General features: G+C 36.7%; 1 protein-coding gene across 1 annotated transcript in view; it reads right to left on the bottom strand.

Annotated features, from left to right (window-relative positions):
• Positions 1–12,183, bottom strand: part of LOC140163761 (rabankyrin-5-like) — a 54,074-nt gene that overhangs the window by 30,383 nt on the left and 11,508 nt on the right. The window contains exons 2-7 of the mRNA XM_072187077.1: positions 8,310–8,499; positions 5,955–6,073; positions 5,009–5,144; positions 4,000–4,123; positions 2,371–2,520; positions 618–789 (exon numbers count right to left, since the gene is read on the bottom strand). Of these exons, the coding sequence (XP_072043178.1) occupies positions 618–789; positions 2,371–2,520; positions 4,000–4,123; positions 5,009–5,144; positions 5,955–6,073; positions 8,310–8,499 (891 nt within the window). The remainder of the gene's footprint in view (positions 1–617; positions 790–2,370; positions 2,521–3,999; positions 4,124–5,008; positions 5,145–5,954; positions 6,074–8,309; positions 8,500–12,183) is intronic.

The following is a 12,183-nucleotide window of genomic DNA, read 5'->3' as shown; positions in this document are numbered from 1 at the left end:
AGTCTACTAGACTGAGATTTCAACAGAATGTTTGTATCTGTAAAACAATAACTAATGTTTGAAACAGAAAGAATACTTTCAAGGTATGATTATACTGTGGTTCACCTCAAGTTCTGTAGTGACGTACAAGGGTAGTTTGTCCGCACATTTGCAAAAACATCGACTTCACTACTGAACTTCCAAGACCTAGGCCCCGTTTCACAAGGCCTACAATCGATCTTATGATTGATTTACCACACTTAATCTCCTATTAAATCAAACGTAAGCTTATTCGTAACTCTTCGTGAAATGGGTCCCTTTAACATTTTACTTTAGAGAGTTGGACATACAACATAATACGCTCATCATCATCATCAGGTATGCTGTGCATCTGTCAACATGGCACCCTCAATAAATTCAATCCAGCTGGTGCGATATGCAGCTTTTGCTTCAGCTGACATTAGAGTTTCATTTAGTCGCTTCAGATCTTATCAAAGACATCCAAGTAATTTTTGGCTTTCCTATAATAAATACACTATCACTTCTATATTATCACATGAATCACAAAATACCACCGCGACAAAAAAAGATGTTAAACTGGTGCGAAATTTTAATCTACAAATAGAGTGCAATATTGCCACAAACCTCTTTCACTGCTTTGTGTAGTAGACATCTGCCCTGGTTGTCAGACCTATCAATGTCAACCTTGTGTTTTACCAGTTCAGTTGCTATGCTCTCCTGCATGGTTGCTAAGGCAAGGTCCAATGGGAGGTCACCTTTCTCATCTATTTCGTTCAGCTTCCCTGGTAGCTATGGGAAAATGAAATGTAAACAATAGAAATACATTTAAAATTGATTGTAAAGATGTAAATAACAACAAATATTTGAAACCCACCCAAGAGAGATATCTGAATAAAATGATAGGCCCTCCTTACTACACAAGAAAATCAAGTTCCAGTTATAAATCAAGAACCTTCAGCTTGCTGGTCACTTGCTCTACCACTTACCTACTAATCTACTTAGGGGTGGTGCAATAATTATGTGTACCCTCCCCCGAGGTGTTGAATTATATGGGGACAAATATTTCGGAAGGCCAAAAAGGGGGGGGGGCTGTAGCTCACCTCACATGAGGCCAAAAAAAAATATTGTTGTGTTGCCCTCAAGTGGGAAAATGGGAAATTTGGGTCGGACGGTCGGATTTTTTTTTTTTTTTTTTTTTAAATTTTTTTTTAAACCTTCAGTTTTTAAAATTCCCCTCAAATATTAAATAATGCCTCTTCAACTAGGGGACATTTGTCAATTTTGACTTCTGGATTCCTGTTAGACATCAATTAAAGACTAGTCTTTCAATAAAATATTAATTTTAAGTGAAAAACATTGAGTTTTTGAACAAATCTGTAAAAATCATCATTCAAAAAAAAAAAAAAAAAAAAAAAAATTGTGACCCTGATTTTTCAGGATTTAGGGTCGGACGGTTGAGGGCAACACAACAACTTTTTTTTTTTTTCCTGATTAGGCAATTTTCAGGTTCCCCAAAATTTGGCATGTGTAAAGGGGGGAGCGAAGATTTGTTGGCATGTCAAAGGAGGGCAAATATTTTTTGCATGTAGTATAAGGCTGGCATTTTCGGTCGGGTAAACGGGTACCCTTGAGATTACATTACCTGGGTAGGAAATACCTCCCCGGGTACCTGAATTAAAAAAAAAAAAAAAAATTTTTTTTTTTTTTTTTTTTTTCGGTTTTGTAGTGTCCCTGGACCTAGACCTAAATGCTAGGATCATTCATGGTTGACCTAAAAAAAAAAAAAAAAAAAAAAAATCAAGATATTTTGTTATTTTTAATATGAAAATTGATAATTTGTATTCATGTCATAGTCTATTAATGATTTCAAAATGCATTCAAATTCAATACATTTTGAAATCATTAATAGACTATGACATGAATACAAATTATCAATTTTCATATAAAAAATAACAAAATATCTTGAAATTTTTTTTTTTATGGTCAACCATGAATGATCCTGGCATTTAGGTCTAGGTCCAGAGACACTACAAAACCGAAAAAATAAAAAACTTAAAAAAAAAAAAAAAAAATTTTTTTTTTTTTTTTTGTATTTCAGGTGCCCGGTTACCTGCCCGAAAATTGCGGCGGGTACCCGGGTACAAAATTACCCGAAAATGCCAGGCCTAATGTAGTAGGAGGGGAGATATTTTGACATGTTGAATAAAAGGGGAGGCCAAAGAATTTTGACATGTCAAAAAAGGAGGGGGGGGGGCCAAGTGATATTTGGCAAACCATTTTGAGAATTCATACACATAATTATTGCATATATTATACACACAAATTCCATTTATCATACAAGTTACAAATATTCTGCAAATGGAATCTTACCTGTGCATCATGTTCCACTAGGTATAAAAACACTATGTCTTCTCTCTTGTTCCTAATAGCGGTGTGTAATGGGAATGCTGTCTTGGCTTTAAACATCTTGTACAACAATGGGGCAGTCATGCTTACAAAGTCTTCGCTAGTGAAGTCACCCTGAAAACAAAACAAACAGACAAACACACTTCAGGAATCGACACCAACAGGGTTGTAGCTACGCTGGGCGGTGACAGGCGGACCCGCCCGGCACTCTTAATTTCCACCCAGCACTCAAGTTAATTTTGAGCCCAAATACCCGGCACTCCAGTCTCAAATGTTTCAAAATCAATGAACAATCAGTATAAAAATTAGCAATTCTTATCAAAATTTTTTAACCATTTCATATAAATTTCACCCGGTACTAAAATTTGCCTATATATAACCCTGGACACCAATGTATTGGGAGTGTTTCTAGTGAAGATAAGTTGTTGATTCTTGCAAAGTGTTGCTATTATCAAAACAAGTAGAAACAGCAAGTGAGCAATCACTTGCCCAGTTAGGAAGGACATCAGGCTATTCCAATTGAAATACATACACCCTGTGTGAAAGACCTTAATCTTCCACACAGGGAGTATAAATTTCAAATGGGGTTACCTGAGTGAGTGACTCCATTTGAAATCTACAACTAACCTGTGTGGAAGATTAAGGTCATGTCTTCCATAGGGATTGTATGGATTTCAACTGGAATAGCCCACTACACATTCTAAACTGCTGTCTCTCATGCGAGGCACGACATTTCACTTTCATTTTTTAGTACAAGCATAACGGTTTATCACATTCAAGTACCCTGTCACTGGTTTGTGCTATACAATAGATGAGCCCTTAAGGGGGTACTACACCCCTGGCCACTTTTGTGCCTATTTTTGCATTTTTCTCAAAAATTATAGCACATTGGTGACAAGTAAGATATGTATATTATAGGGGCAAAATGCAACTACTGCACTGAAAATTCAGCAACTCAAGGCAAGTAGTTATTGATTTATTGATCAAATATTGGGTTTCCTTATTTTTGACTGTAACTCCACAACTGTTGTCTGCGCTGAAATAAAATTGCCAGTGCAGCAGTTGTAGTCCTTGCCCCTATAATATACATATCTCACTTGTCACCAATGCGCTATATTTTTTTAGATAAATCCAAAAATAGGCATGAAATTAGGCAGGGGTGTAGTACCTCCTTAATGCAATCTGAAGATTCAGACTGAAATGCTGGGCCTCACGGAATAACAGAGGATACCTTAAAACATCCACTCAATGAGTAACCCAGGCAAAAGAAGAAATAAAACAAAGGCTTTACACTCACCTTGTAACCCTAACGCTAAACATGGTTTTTGGTTATCGGAAAGGAAAGGAGGAACGATAAAGGAGAGAAGATGAATAAATTATTTACTTGGCACCCCGGGATTCGAGCCTTAGACCCCTCGGGTGCCAGGCACAAGATCACCGACTTGTAGCTACGGGGGTTTTACTGGCCCGGTCAGCGATTCCCTGGGTATGCATGACTTTGGCCGATTGCGTCATGCCTGACATGTACAATGCATGCATGCGGCGCAGTGGTTTTCTTTGTAAATGTGTTAATGTGTTAATATTAATACTCACCCAATGGGTGGAGATGAGTTCTGAGCAGTGGGATTTCAAGCTACTTGCGCCTATTTCTTCGGCCACCTGGTAGTAGCGTATACAATTACGTACTGTCACTGATGACATCAATGCCTTTTCGCATCTGTGAACAAAAAACATACATATTATGATATTAACCCTCTCTGCAGACGACAAGTTTCAATTTTTTTTTTTAATTCAAAAATTTCAGAATTGTACATTTTTTTGGTATCAGCATGAAAAACACATTAAAATGAGTACAAACAAGCCTAGTATTGGTTCAAAAGTTCTTGAGATAGCTATTGATATTTTGAAAAAATATCTCAAAATGTGGGACTTTTTATGTTGAGGCCTATGGCTAGCATGCAGAGCATTCATAAACTTGTTTTATACAAGTACAAAATAACATAACAAACATAATCTGCATTACAGTTTCTCTTGGTTTAAAATTGAGCTTAATCATGAACTGGACATATAAATCATATCTTCATCACATGAAGAGCTTGTTTCCAAACCATCTTAAGTCCACAAACACATATTTCTGATTTATCTGTGCGATGTTGCAATGGGTTGTGGTGCTATATATACAATAATTTCAGTTGGATGCACCATTACAAAGCAAACAGTGGATGGATGCACAATTATAACAATACTGTGTGAGGCCTTTGGTTCCCAAATGAGAACAATAGTCTGCATATTGTTGAGCATCATTATATTGTGGTAAATAACAGCTTGTTGATGGTACAACTCATTGTTGTTAATGTCAAACTTGTCAAAGTAATTGTGATTGTATCACACAAGTAAATTTATGAGAAACATGTGGTTGTGGACTTACATGGTTTGGAAACAAGCTCTTCACATACTCTTGTACCTCAAAAGGCTGCCTTATGTGATTTTTATTTTTACTGGAGTATTTCATATCATTACACGTATATTATATTTCAGCATACCCAGATCAACCCGGAAGTTAACAAATGATGGCAGCAGACTACTTTTTGACCTTACTCACCTATCCCTTAATTCATCTAGCCTAAATTTGCCCGATGCCTTCATCAACTCCAGCACAAATCCATCGTCCGATTTAATCTCAATCCGGTCGGTGTATACCCATTTTAACATGGCCAAGCCAACTTCATATGGAATGCCTGTATTGAATAAAAATATTTAATATGGTAAAATGGTGATCTTATACTCTGATCAGCTCGTAATAGGCGGGACTAATAACATCGTGGATTGATGGCATACATACAGCTGGGCATACATACAGCTGGGCGCAGCACTGAACATGAACTGTGCTTTGCGTGTTGCGTGACTGACGCATGATTTTGTTGAAACTTTATTGATTCGCGCAGTAACAAAACCGAATAATTCTCACTTAGTACTACTACTAGCTGATCAAAGTATGTATATGTGTTTTCAAAAGGATGCACTTTTCAGCTGCTGCGTGTCTCTTTTTGCATAAAAGCTAGGAATAAATACCAGTCACATCTCAAGTGGAGGCAAATTCAAACCATCTCCATGTCACATGGTTTAGGAATGTTCTCTGTATTCCTAAACCATATGACTTGGGGATGATTTGAAGTGATCTCCGCTTTCGTCACAGTCATCCGCCTAACTTACCTCGTGCCCTTGCAAAGGGCACAGTTGCTCTAGTTTAATATTGTTTATTTTTCTTCTTTCATTTACACCACTTGGGCGGTCATACCTTTGTATCATTTCGAGGTTATGTCCATTACAGACTTCGGGTGACAGTGGTATAGGCCCACCACAATATACTGCCAAAACCACATGGTTCAGCTATGGTGCGGTTATCGCTCTAGTTATGCATTCAATTCAAAAAGACACCATTGAAAAAAAAAATATGTGCAATAGAAATATATAGCCTAGTACAATAAATAATATGCGTCTATGTGGCATTCAAGAGGGCATTTCTATAAAATTCCTGCGGATCTCACCGGTAAAATCCAGACTCTGTGCGTCTGAGAGGCTTGGTACTCCCCATGTCTGACTCCTGGCTGCAAGCACAAACCTATGTGCTTTGACTTCACGACCATCCAAGTGTACCACCAAGTCACTGAAAAGAAGCAAAGAAACAAGAGTGTTCGATTAATGTCCGACAATCTGTCCCTACTTGAAAGGTCTGTCCACCCATAGACCAGGGTGATTTTTTTCATCACCTTGGTAGAAAATATCCACAACTGGGAGCCTTTGTGAAAATGTGGCGGCGTGTGGCAGGGTAAGCATATGGGGCATATTATGTCTTTGTGTCTTTTTTTACCTTTGCCATCAATTAATTTACATTTGGAGCATGACATTTTGCCATCAATTAATTTACATCTGGAGCATGACATCATCAACTATGTCAGCAGGCTGGGAAATAAGTGGGGGCCAGGGGCCATTTAGCCCCTGGTTATAGCTCCTGGTTCCCAGTAAAACCCTGTGAACCAGGGGCTATTGTTTTACAAAGTAGCCCCTGGTCCGGCGCTTCTTATTTCCCAGCTTGTATGTCAGGTGCATAGGCCACTGCAGAATTTTACTCCATGAAATTTGCCTTTCTCACTACAAACCGGTCGTAAAGTCGGCAAACTGTATTCTGAGTTACAGTGCAAAATGTGCGTAAAGGCTCTATTCAAAGGCACCTCAAGTTGATGCTACATGTATCTCATTTTGCTAGTGCCAGACAAACACATTTTAAACCAATATATCCATTATCCAGACTAATTGTTAATGCATGCTCTATTGGCTTGTATATTCTTTACTTTGGATATTATCGTAACTCCACACAAACCCAAATACTATAGCCATTTTTCTGTACACCAGATACAATTATCTGTTCAATTTCCTTGCACAATTTGATTTTGTTCCATGCCATATTTTTGTCACAAGATAAATTTATAAATTTAAAAATTGACAATGTCTTTATGATCCAAATTCCACAATCTGCCATTTTGTTTGAACAATTTGCAAATCAATTGGGCCTGGTCATGTGTGCATGGTCTTGCTGTCATGATGTCACAAGATACATTTAAATTGTCATGTTCCCTTTTAAGTTGACAATGTCTTTATGTTAAATCCCATGACAATCTGCCATTTTGTTTTATGAAAAATTTGCAAATCAATTGGGCCAGGTCATGTGTGCATAGTCTTACTGTCGTAAGATAAATTTTAATTGTCGCAGCTACTCCCTTTTGTTTTAAAAGTTGAAAATGTCTGTATTTTCCAAGTCCCCATTAATGTTAAGATAATCATACCTGTATGACTCATAGGTAGGAAATAAGCAGGAAATAGCTTGATCTTGAAGTCTATTTATCATTTGTAACACAGATTCACACCTAGGTAAAATTTTATATAACCACAGTTCCACACATTATTATCATATATTGAAAATATAATACATTGATCGTATTGCCATAATCAGTTACTTCAGTATATATGATATCAGATCATTTTTTTTATCTGGTAACATTTACCAGAATATAGTTTGATGTTTCTTGCATGCTTTGCTGTTGCGACATACACAGCGACAAACGTCCATAACAAAGCAAATAATTCGAGCCAAAAATCACCGCTCACAGAATGGAAAATCACGGCCGAAATGCGAAGAGCCAACAATACGGTGTACATGTATACTGGTCAACTTTAAAGGTGCACACAGGATCATGTTTGACAGGAAATTTATTATCAAGTGTATACATTCCTTGATGTAAGATATTCATGAGTTAGACTAGTGTAAAGACTCCATTGTGGAATTAAGCAGCTTACAGAATAAAGCTATATAATCCTTCAATAGAAGATTTGTGCTAGGCCAATTCCATGCAGTCTTACACGAAGGATAAACCCATTTTGGGAAAGAAAATGATGATGGAAATTCAATCAACTTTATCTTCTAAATTTGGAAAAAATTATCCATTACTTTCTCAATTTTTTGAAATTGTGATTATGTTTGATTTGGTACATTCTGGGGGTACGTTTTCAGAATTTCACCTGCACATCCATACACCAGAAAAGATATCTTACACTTCTCATAATGCAGTTCTCAATCCCATATCAATTTCCAGTATTGATTTGCCTCAATGAGGCCATCCCAATCTTGCAAAATATGTCTATTTCTTGATAATTGACCCATGTTTAGCAAGTCTACTCTCAAAATGAAAGCAAAGGGATTTAAGGGAACCTGTACAAAGTAATGGGAGTGTCATTTGATGAAATGAAGTGACGTATCATATTGCAAAGGATTCTGGGAAGGGTACAGTATCTCCACTATCCCTACCCAATCAAATATCAAGAACCCCTCCCACTCCTTTACCAACCTGTAGAGTTCCTTATCAAACAAGTCGGCCACAGTAGCGAGGAGACGAGACACAAAGTTGTCTTCTTCCGTTCCGCCAGCACCCGCCGTGACAACATTGTACTTCTGCTCCACTTCTGCCAGGCGATTCTGCAACTTGACATATTCCTGACGGAGCAGGTCCAGATGTCGCTTCAGTTTCTCTAATTCAGCTACAAATTCAAAAAAGGAACAAGATAGCAAATTACATGGTGGGTAAACTGTGTCCATGCCAGAAGGGCAGTTCTCAAACCACAATGCTGGACATTGGTTTGGTTAGCTTTGTTAATATCTTGGCAATACGAGTAGTAAATCAAGGTACAAAACAAGTACTTATTTCACCCAATGTTTTAAAGCATTTTACCACAGGTCGAGCAAATGTTAACAAATCAATAACCAAGACAATGCTCCATACAAATAGTGGCATGAAGATTCCAAATTAGTGCTCATTAACATTAATATTATTAAAGCACTCGTTTTGAAGTGGAATGTCATTGTCAAGAGCTGGTCTTGAGTTGCTACTCAATCATCAACTAATAATATAATACAAGGATCTCGAGACAAACAATAATTCCTCATCTAGACAAGGTTGTTCACTAGCTACTGGCCCGGGGGGGGCACTCACATTCCCCAGCTATACGGGTATGTGCCGCGGCGACGACCCCCTTTTTCAGAGCCGCTAGCCGTTCCTTAGACCCACTAAATTCATTGATTGCCGCTCTTGAAGCCCCAAAAATTTTCTAGCCGTTCCATAGACCCTCAGATCATCGATCTCCGCTCTCATTGGCATTTTGATTGGCGTGTTTTCTGTCCTACTATTTCGAGCCCAAAAAGCTTCAAAGGGAATTTTCCATCGATTTCTTCCCCATTGAAACACATTGTATATAGGAATAAGGTGGATTTTGGGCGGGATTTTGGGCTCCTTGTACTTTGTAGTAGTGGCAACACTGGTTGGTTGATTGTAAACAGTGATTGCAGCACTGCCGGCCGGCGAAAAGTGCCGAGGCCTTTTCAGCTGATAAACACTTTGCTGGAAATAAATGATTTTGAGATCTCTTTTGGGAATAAAATTGCCAAATATAAGGAAAAGTACCTCAAATAATTATGTACACGTCCTTGCAGCTAGCCATAACAGTGAATTAAAAGGTAATTTACGATCTACTGGTTCAGTGCCAATAGTGGAATGGTCTGTCAAATTCTGCATACTTCACTCAATGGTCTCATGTATGCATGACATTTCAATGTAGCCTAAATGTTTTTCTTTAGTTACGGCACTGAAAAAATATTTTTGTGGGTTTGTTTTTATGGTGGGCTTTTAAATGCTGCTCGCTGCTGCTATAAATTATCAGTAGGCTATAGGTAGGTCTGCAGGGTCTAGTAATTTTGATCCGAATGCTGTTTTGCTTTGCTGAGATTTCCATCGTAGGCCACCCCATCAGACCAATTTTCCGGGCCAATTTTACATTAATGATTTTCTTGATCAAAGTGAAATCGATTCCTTCAAAAATCTGTGGCAAAAACGTAACGAAATTGAGCCCTGGTTTGGCCTGCATTGTTTAGTTCATGACCCCATTTTCAGATTTTGGCGGCTAATCAGTTCCCAAGACCCCCTTTTGGCTGGTTAATTAGTTCCCAAGACCCCTTTTGGCCGGCCAATCAGTTCCCTAGACCCCCTTTTTGGCCGGCCATCAGTTCCTTAGACCTCGAGTTCGAAACTGGCGGTGGCACACCCTACCAAAAAAATTGAGTGCCCCCGGGCTACTGGTACTTGTGTACTTTTCAACAACACCTGTGTATTTATCAACACTTCTGCTATTGGCAACTGCACTGGTCTACTCTAGTAATTTTAGAGTTGCCACTCTGTAAGATCAGAGCTGGCAGATTCCCCACCCCCCTTTTTTGGAATTTGCAGCTCCAGCCTCTGACTGAACCCCTCAATTTGAGCAAAATAGAGCTCTAAAAGAAGACCACCTTTGATTTTGATAATTTCAGTTCTAAAATTATTGCTCATTCCATACATTTTTGTGTTTTTTTTCTGGTGATTTTCAACCAGAAAGCCAGAAACCCTTGTAAGTTGTACATTTTGTACGTACATGATTTTGACTGTTTGCAGCTCCAAATGATCCCGTTTTACCGGTTCACCGGTTCACCATCAGCTCCCAAAGACCCAGCACTCCAAAATTCTGGGGGAGCATACGGTTTACCCACCAAAAATTCCTGAAATTTATTATGTGCCCCCCCCCCACCCCGCAGCTCAAATCATGATTCATGTTCAGACTATCACTTTTTGTATTTCTCAGACTGCTATCAAAACACCAAATAAAAGCAATACATACATTCCTTACTGACATGCTGAGTTGGCATGAACTGACCCATAAACTAATCCTGACTCATCAATGCCATGGCAATAAACTGAATCTCGACCTACTCCCCTAAATTTGCACACGGCACAAGTACGATTCATTTCACAAGTCTAGCGCGCGGTGCATGCAGTCTATAAATAAATCACGGTGTCATGCACGAATCGCGAAACATCAGGCCCTGCGAAACATTGCTACATTGCGTGCATTTCGCGAGAAATTTAATTTGATGTTGATGTTGTAGCCAGTAGACTACAAGCCTACAAGTAGCCAGTAGCCTACAAGTACAAATACAATATTTATGGCCACAATTTATTATTGCCATTAACCTACCGCCACCGGCCATAATTTAATATGATATATGAACCCTGGATCTTCCTGCCTGGATTTATAATATTAATAATCAAAATAAAATCCCGGAATAAAATGCTTCTTTTTAGTTTTAATAGGCCTATGCGTGATTGAAGATGAAATAATAATATTTCATTATTTAATATTATTTTTTTAATAAAACGAAGCGAAGGTATGCCTATTAACTGGATGATGGGAGGTGAGGGGGATTACATTTACGCAAATAAAACTGATATCTCCCTATTTATAGGCTTTTTTAGTATACTATATATTCAAGCTATTAGTCAAAATTATGCATAGGCCCTAAATGAAAACAATATTTTTTGAAACTTGTGCAGTACCGTAGTACCTAGGTATTTTTGGTATTGGTTTGGTATTTAGGCCTACTTATTTATCTATCTATTTATTTATTTATTTATTTATTTATTTATTTATTTATTTATTTATTTATTTATTTATTTATTTATTTATTTATTTATTTATTTATTTATGTATTTGTTTATCAATTAATTGATTGTATATATTATGTATTTATTTATCAATTAATGATCTATTAATTTCTTTATTTAATCGTTTTCATTTAATAAGTTAATTGTTAACGGCTGCTTGCTTGCCTTTTTGCTCATTTATTTATTTATTTGTTTATGTATTGATCAATTAATCATTTATTTATTTATTTATTTATTTGATTATATAAGTTTGTTGGTTTGTTTATAACTTTATTGTTAATATGTTTGTTTATCTTTTAGATTAATTATATTATTTATTTGTTTGTTTAAAGGTTGTTTATTTTATTGGTTTATCTTTTGTTTGCTATTTTGTTTGTTTGTTTAAAAGTTTGTTAATTTGTTTATCTTTCTGTTAATTATATTGTTTATTTAGCCTATATAAAAAAGTTTATTTATTTATTTGTTATTTTTGTTAATTAATTTGTTTATTTGTTTATTTTCATAAGTTTGTTTATTTATTGTTTGTTTATTTGTTTGTTGATTATTTTGTTGATTTTTTGCATATTTGTTTATTCGTTCATTTGTTTGTTTATAATTATGTATGTTAAATTGTTTGTTTATTTGTTTATAAGGTTTTATTTATCTATGTATTTGTTTGTTTGTTTATTTGTTTATAGTTACTTCCAGAGTGGTGTAA

This window comes from Amphiura filiformis, chromosome 11 (assembly GCF_039555335.1).
Source record: "Amphiura filiformis chromosome 11, Afil_fr2py, whole genome shotgun sequence".
Lineage (NCBI taxonomy): Eukaryota > Metazoa > Echinodermata > Ophiuroidea > Amphilepidida > Amphiuridae > Amphiura > Amphiura filiformis.
The sequence above is the reverse complement of the archived record's forward strand: the minus strand, read 5'-3'. Positions and strand labels throughout refer to the sequence as shown.